Raw genomic sequence first — 21,246 nt, 5'->3', positions numbered from 1 at the left:
ATATTGGAATTACCTTGGTAGATTTATACCAGATCAGGAGGAGGAGGATGTGATTCCAATATGCACCTAAGGTTGTGAACCACTGAGTTAGAGGAAAAAAAATTATAGAATTTGCCAGTGGGGGATGTGTAGGTGACTCCTATACATTGCTGCCATTTTAATCTTCCAAAAAGCGATCCATCACCGTGTTACACCCCTGTTCAAAAAATTTTATGCCAACGTGTATTTGGACTTACTATATGTCAGACCCAGTTCTAACTAAGCATTTTACAGATATGAACTCACTTAATCTCATGACAACCCTATGTGAGGAGTACTCCTTGTTTTATGGATGAGGAAACTGAGGCAGAGAGAGGTTAAGAATCTTATCCAAGGTCAGGTAGCTAGTGAGTTGAGGAGCTAAGATTTGAATCCTGGCAGCCTGGCTCCGTATTTCAGGCTTTAACCACAGTGTTCTGCCACTGAAAGGGATGACTCCCTGTTGCCACTCAAATACATGTCAACCTCCGACTCTGACAGTGAAGGCCTTTCGTGGTCTAACCTCAAGTTACCTTTATAGGTCAATATTCTTCCATTCATGCACCTCAGGGCCCACTGCATTGTTCCTGTGCTCTCTTACCTTTTTACCTTTGCTCGGTCCTTTCCCTGTCAATGTTTCTCACACTTTAGTGTGCTTCAGAATTGTTCAGAGAACTTGTTGAAGTTCAGATTCCTGGATCACACCTGCAGAGATTCTGATTTAGTGGCCTTGGAGTGGGACCCAGGAATCTGCATTTAAGCAGACCCCATCGTTCATTCTGATGCAGAATGGTGGTCTGTGGACTGTCACTTTGAGAAACCATTCCTGAGACCATGGAGATAACTTGGAACCATGGATTTTTTAAAAACAATCTGAGTTTAGTGCACTTAAATTGAGCCCATTAAAATTCTGAAACCTGAGTGAACCAGTGGAAAAGCAACCAATTTCAGTTTCTGATTGGTTAAAGCATCTAAGTCCAACCATATGGCAACCAATTTGGGATGAATGAGTGGTGGCCATTTCATGATAAGGAAACTGGGATGAAAAGGAGACAAAAGGACTGTCTAAGTAACAACTGCACATGTACAGGTGGGATGGAGAAAATGTTTCCTCTTTCTGGAAAATTCTTTTTCTCCATCCCTGCCTGTGGAAATCCTGCTAGTCCTTCAAGACCTAGCACAAATGCAGCTTCTTCAGATTCTATTGCAGGCCGTCCTCAGGTCACATTTTGATAAGTATTAGTTGGAAGGCCTTTCTTTTCTGCCTTCCCACTTCCATCCCTAATTTCTCCACCCATAAATCCTGCTTATCCTTCAAAATCCAGTCTAAATGCCACTTCTTCCATAAAACCTTTTTAAGTCCTGCAAACTAGAAGTAAACCTGTCTCTACTCTAGGACTCCTCAGCACTTAACCTGTGCTTCTCCGGGAGCATTTATCACCTTGTCAACTTCTGTTTTTTATTATTTGTGCCCATGTATTATCATCCCTATTAATGCATAAACTCTTTAAGACAGATACTCTTTTTCATTTATCTTTATTTCTCCCACTGTGCCAGGCAGAGTAGGTGCTCTTTAAATGAATGCACACTAGATTGAAATGATTACTAGAAATTTAGTCAGGATTTGAATTAGGTGCTACCAAAAAAGAATATGGTTGTTGTGCATTTTTCCCCCGGAATTACTGATTGACTGTGGTAGATGGTGTTGACTATACATTGATTCCTGGTCAATAGGAAATTACCTGGTCTCATTCCTGATCTCCAAGTTGTTTTCTTCCCCCATACCACTTTAGGAAACTACAGTTAACATTGCTTTTTGGAAGGACTGACTTTGTTTGGACTACCAGTGTATGCTCATCCCTTTTAATATACTATTTGCACCAGCCCTCATAAGTCAATATGGATTAAGCTACAGCCTAATTTGATTTATGCTTTGGTAAGGCCCTGGATCTTTCCATACATGTTTCTCACAGTGTGTGTGTGTATATGTCTGTACTACAGTGTAGCTGGTACATTTCAGTCAAGAAAGATGGATATTTTGTTCCTCACCTCCTTTCTCATCTTTGCCCCAACTTAATTTCAGTGTGGCTCAAAAGAAAGAAAGTCCATACTGAGCAGAGGTGTACATGTGGTTGCTAATATAACCAGCTGGTCACTATAATCCAGCTGTTAGGCTGATATTATTCCCTTTGGGGAAAAGGATATGTGAAATCTAAACTGGAAAACAATTGATAATAGAAAGGAAAGGCAACAGTGAAAAGACATGTCACTGCAACCTAGGGGCAATACAGTATAATGCAAAGGACAGAGGCTCTGAAGCCAGAAGGTCATAGATTTGACATTGCAGGGCTACCACCTACTAGTGCTGTTATCTTGGACAAACTATTTAACCACTCAAAACCTTGGTTTTCTCAGGTGTAAAAATGGAGATTATGCTTACTACGTGTGAAATGGTTGTGTAGATTAACTGAGATGGCATAGAGTGCTAAGAGATGGCCTAATACAGAGTTATTGGTTTATAAGTAATAATTATTATATTTTATATAGTAATTACTATATTTATTACCCCCGAGTTAAGTAGCATTGCACCTTCTCCTCTATCTTTGATAGTTTTGCCTTTTTAAAATGTAATCTCCATAGACAGAACTTTAGTTCTAGTTCTTCTTGTGGTAACAGATCCTGGAACTAGCTATTTTCTGGACTGTTCTATTGTTACAATTTAAATTTCTTTTCTTTTCTATGTCCTCAGAAGCAACAGATAAAAGCTAGTTATTACTGGCCATGTGTTGTCCCTTTGTATACTTGATAATTCAGTAAGTTCTTTCTTTGCAACCTCTCATCCAGCCTAAATGCACAGTTTTCTTTCATCTTCCTTTATAAAAACTAAATCCTACACTTTTATAAAAATTGTTGTTCTTTCATCACCTCCAGTTTCTCTGCATCTTTCAGCTGTGTATAATGTGGGTGAAACTCCTTTGAAGTTCTAACTTGTGAAGCACCTAGTTAGTTTTTCCCATGGAAATGACGTTTTTACAACAATGTGTCTTATATAAGCGCATTACTCATACAGCAGGGAACCCAGACACCTCTCCCTTATGCTGGCCACCCTAACTGCAGCCCAAACACTGAAGAAGAAATAATCTTTTGACTGCTGAACTTGCAAACCTTCATATAAAGGGCATTGAAATAGCCTCTCTGCACTGTCCCCAAACACTAATGTGTGTCTTTCTTCCTGGGTCGGACAGCAATCCTAGACACGGATTGAATCTCAGACCTAGCCTTCGTTGGCTAGACGTGTCTTTGAGGCTAAGACAGTCAAGGAGAGCATTGGCACAATGTGTGTCATTGCTAGCACTTCAGCAAACCTCATTAGGACTGGAAGCATAGTGCAAACAGCCACTGGAACCTTAAGGGAAACTTTATCAGAAGAAAAAATCTCTTTAGATCCTGTGTTAGTTTGCTAAGGATGATAGCCTCCAACTCCATCTGTCTTCCTGCAAAAGACATGATCTCATCCATTTTTATGGCTGCATAGTATTCCATGGTGTATATATACCACATTTTCTTTATCCAGTCTGTCATTGATGGGCATTTAGGTTGATTCTGTGTCTTCAGAATTGTGAATAGCACTGCAATGAACATTTGCGTGCATGTGTCTTTTTTTTCCCCAAATACTGCATGTTCTCACTCATAAGTGGGAGCTAAATGATGAGAACTTACGAACACAAAGAAGGAAACAACAGACACTGGGGTCTTCTTGAGGATGGAGGGTGGGAGGAGGGAGAGAAGCAGAAAAGAATCTGTACAACGAATGCTCATGACAGGAGTTTACCTATGTAACAAACTTTCACAGGTATCCTCAAACCTAAAATAAAAGTTTTTTTTTTTTTTTTAATCTCTTCAGAGATTATACTACTGCCACATTCTGGGAAGGCAGGCTTCAAACCCAAACCCACACCCAGCTTCCCTCCACTATTGATCATTTCCACTTCCTGTCCCCTGCTCATCTTGCCAAAGCAACAGGGAAGGCTATGTACTTGGACTCTAGACAAGGGAAAGGTATTTGGGGTAGGTATTAACTGTATTAAAAGCCAAGTATGCATTTAGTAAATGGTGTCTAAATGTAGCATGTACAATGTGTCAGACAGTGTTCTAAGCACTTATGTGTGGAATAGCTCATTTGATCCTCACAAAAATAGTAGCAACTATTTATATCCCCATTCTACAGATGCGGAAGCTAAGGCAGAAAAGTTGAGTGATTTGTCCAAGGACAAATGGTAGTAAGTGACAGAGCTAGAATTTTAACCTGGTCAGTCTGGCTCCAGAGTTTCAAGCTCTTAACTTCTATACTACCAGTTGGAACCCATTCATAGGAGTATGACAAGGATATCTCCTAGTACAGGGGAGTAAAGGGGAAGACGGGACATGCATGGCACATTGTTGTGTGCAGTTACTCCTAAGAGAGTATCTTACCACACTGCCCATCTTTTCCCATCAAGGCCTTAACTTACCCTTCTCTCACTCTAGGCTTAAAGTGTCTTGAGTGTAAATATCTACTTTCTTTCATTCAGCAAACGTTGTTAAGCAATCACTAAGAGCCTGGCACTGCACCAGTGCTAGAGATACAATGGTGAACAAAAATGGACATGGAACCTGCCTTCATGGAGTTTTAGTGGGGAAGATAGACACCCCGTCATGATATAAGTAATTATAAAATTGCAACTGTGCCACATGCCACAAAGGAAAGGTGTTATAAAAGCCAATAATTGAGAGGGGTTGACCTAGTCAGGGAGGTGAAGGAAGACTTCTAAGACTGTCTCTCCAGCCTCAACTCGCACCACATCCCTCCTTGTTCTCTGCACTCCAGGGTGAGGAAAGATTGGCTCAAAAATTAGGGAGATAACTGGTGGCAGTCATACACTCCTGGGATCCCCACCTTCTGATCCCACCGTGAATCCAGCCCCTCCCCAAGGCTGTAGGGGTCTATAATGTTCTTTCTACATTATACATGCTACATAATACCCTAATCTAGGAATTTTCTTTTACTCTTCTTTCTTTTGGCTGTTTCCTGTTTTTCAGAGACAGGGTCTCACTCTGTCACTCAGGCTGTAGTACACTGGCACAATTATAGCCCACTGCAACCTCAAACTACAAGCTATCCTTCCGTCTCAGCCTCCTGAGTAGCTGGGACTACAGGCGTGCACCACCATGCCCAACTAATTTTTTTTTTTTTTTTTTTTTTTAGAGACGTGGTCTTGCTATGTTGCCCAGGCTGGTCTCAAACTCCTGGTCACAAATGATTCTCCTGCCTCAGCCTCCCAAAGTGCTGGGATTACAGACATGAGCCCAGCCTAGGAATTTTCTTCTTGAGAAACTACTTGATCATGCTACCATTTCTTACCATATTATCCAATTTAAATTTTTCAGCTTGTTTTTAAAGACCCTCTGTGAAACAGTCTGATCCTTCCTTAACCTACTTTCCAGCCTCATTTCTCTGACACCAACACACACATCCCCTTTAGGCTGGCTGGCTGATCTCTTTGTTCTGTTACATGCTATGTTTCTTCCTACCTTCCCTCCTGTTACGTGCTTCACTTAAACTGTTACTTTTCACAAGCTTGGAATAGCCCCCGCTCCTCTTCTACCTATTCGCATCCCACTCATCTTTCAAGAGTCCAGTTGAAGTTGCACCTCTTCTAATAGTTTTGCCTAATCACTCTAGTTCTCATTGATCTTCTTTGACCACCTTCAGGGCTTAATCTGGTTCATAGAGTTAAGCATTCAAAAATATGTTCTTGCACTGTTATTGCTTTGTGTCTTCCTGTTTCCCCTGGCATAATATTAATCATATATCATGCTGACTGGTTTATTTAATACAAAGAGAGCCACAGTCACAAAAAGCTCTTGACAGCATTCCAAGTACAGATGCAGTAGGGAGGCAGGAGAAATGGTGCAACTCACAATTTGCTCAACCCAAGCCCTTTCATCCAACACATCTCAAATGAGCCCAGGGAGAAAATGGAAGTCATCTTTTATGAAACTGTGATATTTCTGCTAACTCCTTCAAGGTAAATGAAACTGGAAGCAACTGTTTAAAAGTAATTAGTCAGTGTTCAAGATAAGTGCCATTTTACCTAAGACACTTGATTTCTCTTTCCGAAAGAGCAGCAAAATTGCACCTCAGATCCCATCTCAGCTAGAATCCGGGATCTTCAGGGAAGTGGTATGTGAGATACTTCATTGATTTTAAACATCATAAAAATTGACCAGTTTTTCAAAGTTTTCAAAATCAAAGAAAACTGAAGAAAATAACAGCAAATCCAAATATAGATTCTCAGAAATTAGTCTCAAGTTGTTTTTGTTTTGGCCCACATTCTGCAGAAACACCACCATCTCCTGGTCATGATGATAGGAAAGAAACATTGTTAATGAGAAACACTACTTTAAAAAATGAAAATTCATCTTGTATAACTGAAACCTTATGCCTGTTGATTAGCAACTCCCCACTTCCCCCTCCAAGGTGAACAAGTTCTAGAGATCTGCAGTACAACATTTTGCGTATAGTTAACCATGTAGTATTGTATACTTAAGTTTGTTAAAAGGGTAAATCTCATTAAGTGTCCTTACCACAATAAAATAAAAAAAAAATAAAATTAACTCAGTAATTTTTGAGTTTATATGTTCTCATCTAAACTTCAAAATACAGTCCACCCTCTATATTCACTGGTTGCACATCCATGGATTCAACCAACTGCAGATAGAAAATAATTTTAAAAACACGTTAAAAGTAACAGTACAACAATTTAAAAATTACAAATTTTAGAAACCAATATAGTAAAATGACCATTTACATAGCATTTACATTGTATTAAGTTTTATAAGTAATCTAGAGATTATTTAACGTATATGGGAGTATGTGTGTAAGTTATATGCAAACACTATGCCATTTTTTATCAGGGACTTGAGCATCTGTGGATTTTGGTATCTGTGGGGGGTCGTGGAACCAATTCTCCATGGATACTGAGGGACAACTGTATATTGAGATACTCTGATCTTTTCATAGCTATAGAAGAGTCTCGCTGTCATTAATAATACCTTTTCAAAAGTGAATCATTTATGTTCATGTGTGTGGGACCATTTTAGAGATTTGCCATCCTCACCTACCTCTCCTCATTTGCTAAATCCCAACTGGATCTCCTTCCATGGAAACATTCCAGATTGTTTTTGCTTTCTCTCCATCTCTTGTGCTCAAAATTCATCCCCACATACTTGCTGACTGTCCCAGGACCCCGTCCCTCTGAGGTCATCATGTTCCTTCTTGGCATGTTTCTTACATCTAGAATATTTCTTCTTGAATAGAAAGTCATTCAGACAATGGATGGGACAGCGTTGACTTTCACATTGAGTTTAACAAATTAATAGCACTGATTCCTAATCGGCCATCTGGGATGTCCTGTCAGGATCAATAATACCCCATATGTTTCTGGGATTGGAGGACTTTTTTGTGTGTATATGAATCTGTTTCTATAATAAAAATAAGGAATTCCCAGTGAAGCATTTCAGAGCAATTATTTCTTCATGGGTGGTTAAAGCCACTCTTTCTTCAACCTTATTCTTTCTAACTCCTTCAAGGAATTCCATAGCTGCCCAGAAACACCATTGGATGTGCCCATTACTCACATTAGAATAGACTTTATGAGCTTAGACTCCAACAATTTATAGAAATCAACCGGATTTGTTGACTGACAGTGCAAACAGAGGTAAAAGATATATGAGAAGGAAGAGCAGTGTATACAACTGACTGCTTTTCATTTTCAGGTTGACCAGACAGTCAACATGGGTAGGTCATTGAGTTTCCCCTGTCTGTCCTGCTTTTTATTTTCAGTTCATGGATGTGGTAGCACAGGACTCTACTTTATTTGGGTACTTGGAATTTTTTTTTTTTAAGACAGAGTCTCTGTTGCCCAGGCTGGAGTGCAGTGGCATGATCTCAGCTCACTGCAACCTCTGCCTCCTGGGTTCAAGCGATCCTCCCGCCTCAGCCTCCCTAGTAGCTGAGACTACAGGCACTCATCACATCTGGCTAATTTTTGTATTTTTAGTAGAGACGGGGTTTCCCGATGTTGTCTAGGCTGGTCTCGAACTCCTTACCTCTGGTGATCTACCCGTCTCAGCCTCCCAAAGTGCTGAGATTACAGGCATGAGCCACCACGCTTAGTGGGTACTTGGATTTTTAACACTTCACTTTATAACTTTGTAAATTGCACTCCTACCAATGAAGCAGATATCTGTCCTGTCAAGCCTCATTTTTAGCCAAGAGAGAAAAGAGATTTTAATTAAGATGCAAACTCTTTTTAAAAAAATTGGAAATAGAGGACTAGCATAATTATGAGAAATTCTAAGCCAGTTTAGAAGGTATGAGCCGAAGAAATCTCTCTAGCCATTTTTTAAAATATCTCCAGGACCCTGTCTTCCAATGATTTAGAGATGAAATGATTCCTTTTCAATGTGCAGGCATACAGTAATCTTTGCTAGGCTTTGTTTGCTTATTTGTTTGTTTGTTTGATCCAAGCCCTTTTCTTTGTTAAATACACAGCACACTTGTGGGAGTCCTTTAAGCCAGGTATTCCCCCATGTGTAAGCTACCCTTGAGGAGAAGGAGGAAAAAGAAGTGGAGGCAAAGAATGGGAAGAAAGGGGATTAGGAATAACAGCTAACATTTAGCTGACACAGTGTGCCAAGCACAATTCTAAATGCTTTGCATATACTAATTCATTTAATCTTCACAACCCTATAAAGTAGGCATTATTATCTCCATTTTAGCAATAAGGAAACTGAGGCACAGAGAGGTTAATTCATTTGCCCAAAGTCACATAAGTAGGAAGGAGCAGAGCCAGAATTTGAATCCAAACTGTTTGGCTCCAATCTGTTCTCTTAGCCATTATATTATACTGCCTCTCAACTTGGGGAAGCAAAGCAAATTTGGGAACTCTTATTTCTGAGGCTACTGGGAGGAACAGACTGTGTGATGACCATCTTTCCGGGGGCCAGATATGGTAACAATCCAGCAGATGCATTGGGACTGCTCTGAGAAGCAAAGATTCTGTTTCTCACCATAAACTTGGATCTGTTTAGCCACATCTCCATTGAAAGAGCAGAGTGTGGATGGTGGGCACCATGCAGCTCATAGTTTCTATATTCACTCTCTTCTGATTTCCTCCTGAAAACACTTGCATTCTCACAATGCACTTTTTAAAAAGTATTTATGATTTTTCTGGACAAATAATTTTGTATTCTTCTTCAGATTTGGCTTGCTACTGTTGGCAGGAAGTCCCCCCATTGTGTGTGTTTTGATATTTCTCAAGGAGCTATTTTGTTAAAAATGCTAAGATCTTATACTGACAGCCCAAACAATAAAGTACTTCATTTGACAATAAAGTATTTTTTAAGAAAATAACTGTCTGATCCTTTTTATGGCTGTATAGTATTCCATGGTGTATATCTGTCACATTTTCTTTATCCTATCGTTGATGGGCATTTGGGTTGGTTCCAAGTCTTGCTATTGTGAACAGTGCTGCAATAAACATACAGGTGCATGTGTCTTTAGAGCAGCATGATTTATAATCCTTTGGGTATATACCCAGTAATGGGATTGCTAGGTCAAATGGTATTTCTGGTTCTAGATCTTGAGAAATCACCACACTGTCTTCCACAATGGCTGAACTAATTTACACTCCCACCAACAGTGTAAAAGTGTTCCGATTTCTCCACATCCTTTCCAGCATCTGTTGTTTCCTGACTTTTTAAGGATCGCCATTCTAACTGGCATGAGATGGTATCTCATTGTGGTTTTGATTTGCACTTCTCTAATGACCAGTGATGATGAGCTTTTTTTCATATATTTGTGGGCCATATAAATGTCTTCTTTTGAGAAGTGTCTGCTCATATCCTTTGCTCACTTTTTGATGGGGTTGGTTTTTTTTCTTGTAAATTTGTTTAAGTTCTTTGTAGGTTCTGGATATTAGCTCTTTGTCAGATAGATAGATTGCAAAAATTTTCTCCCATTCTGTAGGTTGCCTGTGCACTCTCATGATAGTTTCTTTTGCTGTGAAGAAGCTCCTTAGTTTAATTAGATCCCATTTGTCTATTTTGGCTTTTGTTGCCATTGCTTTTGGTGTTTTAGTCATGAAGTCTTTGCCCATGCCTGTGTCCTGAATGGTATTGCCTAGGTTTTCTTCTAGGATTTTTATGGTTTGGGGTCTTAATTTAAGTCTTTAATCCATCTTGAGTTAATTTTTGTATGAGGTGTAAGGAAGGGGTCCAGTTTCATTTTTCTGCATATGGCTAGCCAGTTTTCCCAACACCATTTATTAAATAGGGAATCTTTTCCTCCATTGCTTGTTTTTGTCAGGTTTGTCAAAGATTGGATGGTTGTAGATGTGTGGTGGTATTTCTGAGGCCTCTGTTCTGTTACATTCGTCTATATATCTGTTTTGGTACCAGTACCATGCTGTTTTGGTTACTGTAGCCTTGTAGTATAGTTTGAAGTCAGATAGCGTGATGCCTCCAGCTTTGTTCCTTTTGCTTAGGATTGTCCTGGCTATATGGGCTCTTTTTTGGTTCCATTTGAAATTTAAAGTAGTTTTTTCTAATTCTGTGCTTTACAAAACTTGCAGATTTCTTGTATTGCTGTATATCATCATTGGAAGCTCAAATGCCTATCAATGGAGAATCCTTATACTAGTTTCCTTTTAAAGCTTCTCTCAAATTTCAGCACACTTGCTCCCTCCCAGCAGAATTTATACAATTAGATGTTTGGCAGAGGCTCCCTAAGGTCATCTGCTTCTACTCACTTCTTCATCTCTAGCTTTGGTATGGAGCACTGGCATTAAAGTGCTCCCCCATGGAACCCAGCTCATGGTAAGGAGAGACTTCACAATGGGTTTATTCCTCCCTGCTCTCTTCCACTTTGCCCTGATTCTGCTGATTTCAACTTCTCCCTCAAAAAATACAGAGAACATTTCCCCTGTCTCAGGGATTTGTCTCATGTCCCTTTGCCTTATGATTAGAGTGACTATGTAATTTACTATCTCAACCGAGGCACATTTTGAAAGCAAGAGCTGCAATCTTAATAATTATGCCTGCCAGAAAAAGAGGCAATAAAACTGGGTTGTCTGAGATAAATCTGCTCTATGGCTACCCTATTTATGATGTATGGTTCAAAAGTGGCCACATGCTGGCGTAGTTTTGCTCTCTGAGGCTTATCTTCATGGGTATCTTGGAATCTCATTGTACACTTAGTCCTTTTGAGAGGACAGGGTTTAACTTCTCTGACCTGCTCAAGCCACCAGAGATTAATGGAAGCCACAGGAGTTATAAACAGTCTGAATTTCAGCCTAGCTTTTGGCCATTTTTCAAATACTTGTTCTCCATTTCTCCCACTACTAGAAAGCCAACCCATTACAGCTTCATAGGGTACCACTCGGAGAGAGTATGACTGAGGTTTGAATAAACATGTGGCTTTTAAGGTTAAATGAATATTGTTTGACGTACAGTACACTACACTTGTTTTTCATTTCAGTTCAAAAAATTGGTTAAAATTATATCTTGTTGCTTCTCAAAATTAATTAGAATCCATCTGTATCCATTAGAATCACTGTTTTTTGTTTTGTTTTGTTTTTTACAAAAAGCCTTGGCTGAATGAAAAAGCCTCCATCTCATTCAAGATAATTTTTCCAGTGATCAGACAAAAAGAGCAAAGAAACAGGTTTTTTAGGGTATTAGTGCCTACTTTTTTTTCAAGATATAATATCTAAGATTGCAAATGGACATGCCTATTTTCAGCTATCCAGACAGACCGTACCCAGGTATAGAGAACCACTTATAGCCTTATAAAATGTCAACATCTAAGAATATAATTCCACTTTAATTATGGGTTAAATTAAATAGAATAACTCAAATGTTAAAACCTTTAGCAGCTACTTAATAGACTTAATAGAACATTGAAGTTTAGAGAATGCAATTTTGATGACTTTGAAAGCTCGGAGGCACCAGAAATGCTAACAGTTCCTAGTATTTATAAATTTAATGTATATACTTTATAATGTACATAGTATATCTTATATATAAATATAGTGTATATATACATATATGTGTGTATTTATATACAGGTTAAATATCCCTTGTCCAAAATGCTTGGGACTGGAAGTATTTCGGATTTCAGATGTTTTTGGATTTTGGAATATTTGCATTGTACTTACCAGTTGAGCATCTCTAATCCAAAAACCCCAAATCCAAAAATGCTCCAGTGAGAGTTTCCTTTGAGCATCATCAGCACTCAAAAAATTCTGGAGCATTTTAGACTAGGAATACTAAAACCTGTATGATATATATATCATACAGTTTTAGTATGATATAGATGATATATATATATATCTCATACAGGTTTAGTATGATATATTATATATATATAAAATACATATATATGATAGGGAATCTTTTCCCCCATTACTTGTTTTTGTCAGGTTTATCAAACAGCAGATGGTATATATATGTGTGTGTGTATATATATTATATATATATGTGTGTGTGTATATATATGTGTGTATATATATATGTGTGTGTGTATATATATATATATATATATATATATATATATATATATAAAGGCTCCATTACTTTTTAATGAAGTGCTGAAATTTAGGTATGCATTCTTGTCTGCAAATGCTCATCAAATACACATCATGACACACTCATCTGATTTGTGTTACAGGGTATTAGTATTCTGCTCCTATGCCTGATAGTGACTTGCCTCCTTGATTTTCCATCTTACCTCTCTGCTCATTTGTAAGAGGCGCTATGTGCTTCTATAATGCTTTGAGATTCTGACTGGACTATAAGTATTTAATGACACTCTTTAATTAAAATCCTTTTAAAAACTCTAGGGTATAAATTAAATAAACAACTTTTCAGAAGGCCAGCTAAGTAAACATTTTATGTCAATCCCAATCATTAAATCTACATTTTAAAAGGACATTTGATGAAGAGAACTAGTCTATCATTTTTCTTTTGCAACTTGTTTTCTCCCTTTTGACTACTTAAATTAGGCTTGAAACCACATTATATAGCTTTTACATTTTGTTTTCCCATTTGCTGGTAAATCTTTACTGGTTTCTATTCTTCTCTCTAGTCCCATATTTTACTTGGCCCAGACGCACTGCTGCCCACTGAAACAAAGGAGACAAGTAAATCTAAGCTCATCCCCGCTCAATCACTGTCCCCAGCTCTCCAGATTTGCACCCCAAAAGTTTTCAGATACTGATTTCCCCTTTGCCTTCCTTCCCCATCATCAAATCTTCCTTCAGGGTCTTATCAGTTTATTTTCATCTGTAGGAGTCTCATTCAATCCTTCTTGTGTGTTATTGCACAGATGCTCATGGCCTATTACATATTACTATAGCAGCTTCCTGTATGGCCTCCTGGATTCGAGTTACTCCCCAACTGGTCTACACTCCATTGCCAGAATAGGCTTCCACAAATATCATTTTTATCATAGGAACCCCTACAAAAAAATTGGCAACATAATCAAATGTGAATTCTTCAGCCTTTTACAAAATTTTATATTTTTTCGAATTTTTACTGTTTAATTTTTACAATTTAATTATTTTCTTAAAATTTTGTGGATACATAATAGGCATATGTATTTGTGAGGTACATGATATGTTTTCATACAGGCATGCAATGTGAAATAAACACATCATGGAGAATAGGGTATCCATCCTCTCAAGCATTTATCTTTTGAGTTACAAATGATCCAATTACACTCTTTAAGTTATTTTAAAATGTACAAGTAAGTTATTATTGACTATAGTCACCCTATTGTGCTATCAAATAGTAGCACATTATTTACTACCCCTATTTACCTCAACAACCCACCCCACTGTCATTCTCGCTCCCTCCTTCGCTCTCCCTCTCCTCCCTTTCTCTCTACATGTTCAATTACCAGCGTAATTTCTCTTGTTTTCATATCTGAAGTTTCTACTCAAGCCACACCTTGCTTGCTGTCTCCAGTATGTGACTTGCTGTTTACAAAGCTCTGGTCCTTTGCCAATGTCACTCCCTTTAGTTGAGGTACTGTCTGCCCATACCACTGTCTGTTCATGCTGTGCAGTATCTGCTTCTAAAAATGTGACTTAATGGTTCTTTCAGGAAGCTTTCTACGATTACATCTGACTGCTCACTCCTCCCATTCAGTGTCTCCTAAGCATGTGTATTTCGTTTGTATTTGCTTTTTTTTCTGTGTTTTTAGGCTGTTTCCTATATTGATTTCCCATCACCTCCAACCTGGGCATAAATATCCTGAGGGCAAGAGCCCAGCCTGATTTTCTCCTCTTTCTGCTGTAGTATCAGGCTCTTCACCCAAGAAGTGTTCAAAGCATGTTAACAGACTCTTGGGCATAATTTTCTAGTTATAAACATAGTTGAAATCATCTTTGTTTTACAGTAGTCAGTCAGGGTTTCCACAGAGTTCGGCTTGCAGTTTACCCTCAGACATGGAATAAAACAGGCAGAGAAGAGTATATATACTATTGACCAAGCACTTAATTCTCTGTGTTTCACTGCAGTTCAATTCAATACATATATTGAGCACCTGATGTGTACCCAGCAATATGCTAAGTGCTCCAGCCTGGTTATTCACAAACTCCTGCATACATCAGAATCCCCTGGAAGGCTTGTCAAAACCCAGGATCACCAGCCCCCAACCTGAGTTTCTGACTTAGTAGGTATGGGTTGGGATCTGAAATTTGGCATTTCTAACAAGTTTCCAGGTGATGCTGATACTGCTAGTCCAGGAAGCACATTTTGAGAAGCAGTGGTCTAGGAGATACAGAGGTGGTCTAAAACATAATCTGTCATTCCAAGGAATTTACAGACTCTCTAGGGAGACAAGGAAGGCCCAGAAAGCATTTAACAGTAATAAATATTGTACAGTGTTTTAGTATTTATTGATTCGACAAATATTGAATAAGTACTATGTGCCCAGCACTGCCCCAGATGCTGGAGTTACATCAGTAAACACAATAGACAAAAATCCCTGCTGTCATGGGGGGATTCTAATAGGGGAAAGCAGACAATAAACAAAATAAATAAAACATAAGAAATATAAGATAGTAATAACTGCTAAGGAGAAAAAGCAAAGAGCAAGCATAAATATCAGATGGGGGTTGGAATTGTAGATAGGGTGGTCAGAGAAGGCCTCCCAGTTCCATCATTTGACAAGTATTTACTGAGCAACTACTATGTAGCAGGCACTGTTATAGATGATGGTGATATAGTAACACAGGTAATGAACCCTTTTCTTATGGAATGGACATACCTATTTGGGAGCCAGGTAACCTGGGGTTTTGGTGTTAATTCTCACAAACTCATTATTAGACTCTGAATGGCTACTTCCCCTCTCAGCCATGGTTTCTCCCTCTGTTAAATGGAGCAGTTGGACAAACTTATGCTTGATGTCCTCTATACTTCTAAAACTTCAGGATGCTTAGTCTTTTAGGCAATCAGAAATATGTAAGAGTGTTTGAAGAAGACTTTGTAGAGGAGAGAAAACCTAAATGGTTTCCACAGGCATGGGGGAGCTATGGGGCATGGGAGATGGAAGGTAATTTCAGAAGAAGGATAACATGAACTAAAGCACAGAAGCAACAATGGGAGTCCAGTGTTCAGTGAAGAGCAAGTAGCTCAAAGGGTTCCCATTGTAGAGTAGCTGAGATCATTGGGTAGGAGGTAGGTGTTCAATAAAGATGAGGTAGGGGGTGATTGTAGAGTCTTGGTTGGGAAGCCACTGAGGGTTTTGATCAGGGAATGACACGATTATACAATCAAAGTGGTGTTTTACTGTTTTATGAAGATTAACCTAGCAACTAGTTAAATCCTCAAAATTCATTATTTTTCATCAGATAATATTTGAATTATGAAGATTTACAGCCATACTCTGTTATAAGTCACTGCCTGATTCTAATATTGCTATCAAACTAATTTTTAGGTCGTTTTCAAGCCCTAAAAGCCTATGATACTACCTAATTTCCCCTAACACTACTACTACATGCTTGAACCGGTAACATGTTACCCTTTGTGTGTGTGTGTGTGACAGGGTCTGGCTCTGTTGCCCAGGCTGGAATGCAATAGCATCGTCTCGGCTCACTGCAACCTCCACCTGCCAAGCTCAAGCAGTTCTTCTATCTCAGCCTCCCAAGTAGTTGAGACTACAGGTGCACACCACCATGCCCGGCTAGTTTTTGTATTTTCTGTAGAGACAGAGTCTCCCTGTGTTGCCCAGGCTGGTCTCAAACTCCTGAGCTCAAGCTATCTGCCTATTTCGGCCTCCCAGAGTTCTGGGATTAAAGGCATGACCCACTGCACCCGGCCTGATACTCTTATGAAGGCTTGAGAGAGTAATCAGAATAGAAAATTCTTAGTACTTATACTTTTTTGTGTTTCTGGTCATCTTATAAAATATATGTTGAATATTAGGTTTATCTCCAGCCATATATATAATTTAAATAGTACTCATTTCAAGTGATGCAAACATCTCTAAGACAAGGCTCTTCCCATTCGCTTGCTTGGTCAGAGGTAACACAAGGGCAATATTCTTGGAAATTATCCTCTTGTTTTTTAATCAGTTGAGGTATATCCACAGCTCTTGTGTGTTTGTTGCTCTAGAGGCTGAAAGTAGAATATTCTTCCTATAAGCAGTTACTTTAGAAGATAATGATAAGGAGTTCTCTGTACAAAGAGTGGGTCATGTAGACCTAGAGAAAGGTGTGTCATAAGAAATTATGACAGATCAAATACTCAAAACTCATTGTTTAATGGTAGTTTAAACAGAAGTTAAATATGACCTGCAAAACACTTAACCGTCATGAAGTAAAATGAGCAAAAGTGACAATGATGGCTAAATTAGGTGGAAAGTGATTATTTTCCTTTTATTTTCCAAATTCTGCATAATGTTGCTAGGAAATCTATTTAGAAAGTGGCAACTTTCTTCGGAGTTGTTTTGAAAAATGAGGCACACCCAGATAAATCTTTCATAGCCACTTTTTGAAGGACAGCTACAAAAGCAAAAACACTTCAAGAACTTTGGGATCATAGTACCAAAAATGTTGCTGGGTCACAAGGGTGATAACTTTCCCTTCTATGAATGTATGATTTTCTCCTTACTTCTTTTTAATAAACAGGGGATGGAGAATTGTCATGGGAACATTCTGATGGTGATATCTTCCGGCAACCTGCCAACAGAGAAGCAGTAAGTGTGAATAGCTCAAATAATTCAACACTCCACAGCATCAGGCCAAGCTTTCCTCTCCCCGTGGCTACTATTCTAGCAAATCCAAAAAAAAAAGGTCCAATTTCTAACACCATTTTTCTTCCCTTTTCTCAAAGTTTTGAATGTCATCACCAACTGGAAACCATTTAAGTACACTGTAAAATTGGTAACTGGAGGCAGGAAATGTGCACAAAGAAACCATAGCCCCAGCCCTTTGTCTAGGTCAGAAGTTGGTGCTCTTTCAGGATGACTTGCCAAGTCTTTATGTGTTCTCTAAGGAAGCTAGGTCACTCCTGTCCTCAACAGTGAGGACTTTCTGTAGGGTTGTAAGATACAACCGTCTTTTTGGCGGGATTTGGTAGGTACCTCAGACATGTCCACATAAACTCTCTCCCAAGCCTTAGGCTCTCAGTCATACAGCTGGAAAAGAGGAAAGGTAGCAGTCTGGATTCTCCTCTCTTTAGCCTGGTAATGTCTCCCTTCTGTTCTCTGCACTAATCTCAGAATAAGCCTCCCAAGTAGGCATCTGTCTTTGTAAGTAATGGCATCTTTTGTTCTATTGTATTTTGAAGTAATTTATAAAATAGAATTCCTCTCTAAAAATATATGTCTAAGAAGATTTACACTACAAATTTCTTAAAATCTGAAAAGGAGATGTTCCAATTCAAAGAATCTATCATACAAAATGCACAGTGGTGACCATTGCACATAAATAGGTGTTCATCACATCCTCGTACAAAAAAAGTATGCAAGGACATTCACTGCGTTGTTGTTTTCATAAAGACAAAACAAATGGAGACAACCTAAATGTCTACTAGGGACTTGGTGTGTACATCCAATTAATGGGACACTGTGCAGTTGTTAAAAGAATATGGTACATCTAAATGTAGTAAAGTGAATTGAGCTCCAAGATATATTAAGTAACAAAACAAGGTGCAGAATGAAATTTTACACTATCACTTCTTTATGTTAAAATTGTATGTGCATGTATATAAATGCATATAAACCAATCTGGAAGGTCACATACCAACATGTCAGGTATGCTAATCTTAAAGGAGTAGAAGTGGGCAAGAGGAAAGGTAGATTTTGACTTTTTACTTTATATTTTCTGTATAATTTGATGTTTTCCTATAAGCATCAATTAGTTTTGTAATAAAATATAATTGATTTTCTAAAACCTTAGAAAATCTCAGCAAGGATTGAATATAAGGCAGGACTCCAGGGAATTACAGGGCAAGCCTGAGGATATTGAGCATGTGAGGAAGGTGTTGATAGGGGATGCAGTAGAATGACTCATACAAACATCACAGTGCTGCTGAGGCTGGGCTTCCCGGTCATCACATGGGCCACTTCTGACTTGCATGCTCCCAGCTTGCCAACACCCAACCCAAAGCTTCAGCAGTGAGATGGAACCATTTCTATTTGTCTTACTCTCTATCAGTATTATTTTCTGGACACTGCTGTTTCTGAATAGTTGCGGAAGAATTGGGGAGAGGGGGTTTAGAGAACAGTACTCTGGACATCTCAAAAAATCAGCATCCTGCAAGAGAGGGTAGACTTCCCTGTTTGCTTGTTGATATAAACTCTGAGGAAAGATTTTCTCCACCCAACTCTATCTGCTTTATAGTAAGTGAGATTCCTTCCAGAGCCTGACAGGAGATGATGTCAGTCTCAGTTTTCTGTGTTGTGTGTTCCTCTTTTTCTCAGCCCCTATTTTTTATTGTGGTAGGTAGTTGAGAGTGGCTGAATTAATGGCTGTCAACCAGACGTCATTCTAAACCAAATTTAGAGTTTAGTCACCATAAGCTATGTGGCTTATTCCCTGAGAGACCCCCACACTAAGCACTGTGGCCACCTTAGCAGTCTTGCTGGTAATGCCATGAATTAGCCTTTCTTCTTGACTTCATTTTACACTGCCCTCAACTCCAACCCTTATCTTTCAGCTTCATTGACAGGCCTACTGATAGGCCTGGACTTAATCCAGTACTTCCTGTAGCAAAAAAGGTCAGGTACAGAATGTGGGCCCTTGAAATAGTTATTGATTTTCAAAGGAGTTCAAGACCTATCTTTAGAAACAAACATTTGGGCCTGGTAGACCAAAATGGCCATATGGTTTCACTTTATTATAAATAAATATTTCCCTTTGTTCTAAAAGGAATGGATATTGTGGGATATGATTTGAATAATAAATAGCATCTGTAGTAATGGAAAAATATATACCTGGCACATAGTAGTCACCCAATAAATAAATGTTGAATGAATGGGTGTGGGAGGTGGCGTAAAATGTGTGTGATGGTGGAGTGGGGAGGGGGCTCCTCATTAATTTTAATGCACAGGAATTTGTCTCAAATCAGAGATAAACTCTTCAAATTTGTTGTTTGCTCTTGACCAGCCTAAAATGAGAAAACAGGAGAATCCCTTCTGAATATCCTTTGCAGGCCCAACTTCCTCAGGGCAAGAAGAAAAGGCAGCCCTAACAACACATTTCTTATCCACTAGACTGTCATTTTCATAAACCGTTCCTATTTACTGGGAACCAGCAAAACCTCTGTTCAACAGAAATACAGCTGACTGGTTTCTTTTGCCAAATGGTCTGAAAACCATCAGCTTAGCAAGTTTTATGAAGTGCACAGGAAGGGGAACCAGTGGTTCAAATATGACTCCTTTGTAAAAACCTGAAACAGTTTTTGTTTGATTTCTAAGTTGTAATTTCTCATGAATTGGTCCTCGCGCCGTTGGTGGGGAATGTGTCTGTGTGTGTGTGTGTGTGTGTGTGTGTGTGTGTGTGTGTGTGTGTAGTGGAGTGGTGTGGTGTGTGGGGAGGAAGAAGTAGGCGCAGACTGGAAAGCCAAACATGAAAGCATGCATAATTTTGTTTTGGACAACAGCCAAGCCCTGATTTTTGCCCCCAGTAGATTACACTGAAATTTACCATTAAAAAAAGTGAAAGGGTTTGGGATAGAAACGACATGAAACAGATAAAAATCCATGTCTCATTTGTATTGTCAGAACAATGGTTTGGGAAGGAAATTGGCCTAAGCGTCTTCCAGCCAGGGATAGTCCTTGGTTAGTAGTGATTAAGATACAATGTTTTAATGGCTGTATGGATTAGAATATATTCTGAAGCCGCTTTTTAAATTAAACTTTTTTTATTTTGAGATAACTATAGATTCACTTGCAGAGAGATCCCATATTCCCTTTGCCCAGTTTCCCCAAATGGTAACATCTTGAAAATCTATAGTACAGTATCACAAACATGAGGGCCCATTCTGGACCCTGATGTTTTCCTGTCTACACCAATAAAACTCTTATATTTTAGACTTTAGAACATGAAATTCTTGGGGAGCCTCTACAATAGTGGGGATTTTTCAACACCAGAAAAGAACTGTTTTAGAGCTGCCTCTAAAGCCTGAAATATTTTTCAGTCTTTCAAGTAAGTAAATCAAAAAATACCAAAATACTGAGCAAAATAAAAGATCATAGCTATATGGTCATTTCTAACTGGTTTTGACCTGCTCTCTCAAGCAGCCTATTTGCAGCTAATTTTTAAGATAAGCTCCAATTTCACTTACAACTTCAGGGCGTTAATAACCTTTTTCTCCTTTGCTCTGAGTTACAAGGTCAGAATGGCCCCTCATAAGTCTCTTTCATTTGTTTAGGGGAGGAACTCTAAAAGAACCATTACCCTTAAATCAAAATCACACACCACCACCACCCACTCCAGCCCCCAAATAGAAAATCCTTTATGTCAGTGATTCCCAACCTTGGCTTCAAACCAGAGATTTTTGGGGAGTATATAAAATCCTAATGCCCAGGCCTTCCCCCAAACCACTTACATAAGGATACCTCAGAGCGGGACCCAGGTATGAGTATTTTTTACAGCTCACCAGGTGATTTTAGTG

General features: G+C 38.8%; 1 protein-coding gene across 9 annotated transcripts in view; it reads left to right on the top strand.

The window, feature by feature from the left end:
• Positions 1-21,246, top strand: part of CHRDL1 (chordin like 1) — a 122,245-nt gene that overhangs the window by 78,593 nt on the left and 22,406 nt on the right. For all 9 annotated transcript variants that reach the window (XM_055268615.2, XM_055268612.2, XM_055268607.2 and 6 more), the window contains one exon: positions 17,256-17,323. In XM_055268615.2, the coding sequence (XP_055124590.1) occupies positions 17,256-17,323 (68 nt within the window). The remainder of the gene's footprint in view (positions 1-17,255; positions 17,324-21,246) is intronic.

Source organism: Symphalangus syndactylus, chromosome X, assembly GCF_028878055.3.
Source record: "Symphalangus syndactylus isolate Jambi chromosome X, NHGRI_mSymSyn1-v2.1_pri, whole genome shotgun sequence".
Classification (NCBI taxonomy): Eukaryota; Metazoa; Chordata; class Mammalia; order Primates; family Hylobatidae; genus Symphalangus; species Symphalangus syndactylus.
Note: the sequence above shows the minus strand (reverse complement) of the source record. Positions and strands in the feature narration are given on the sequence as shown.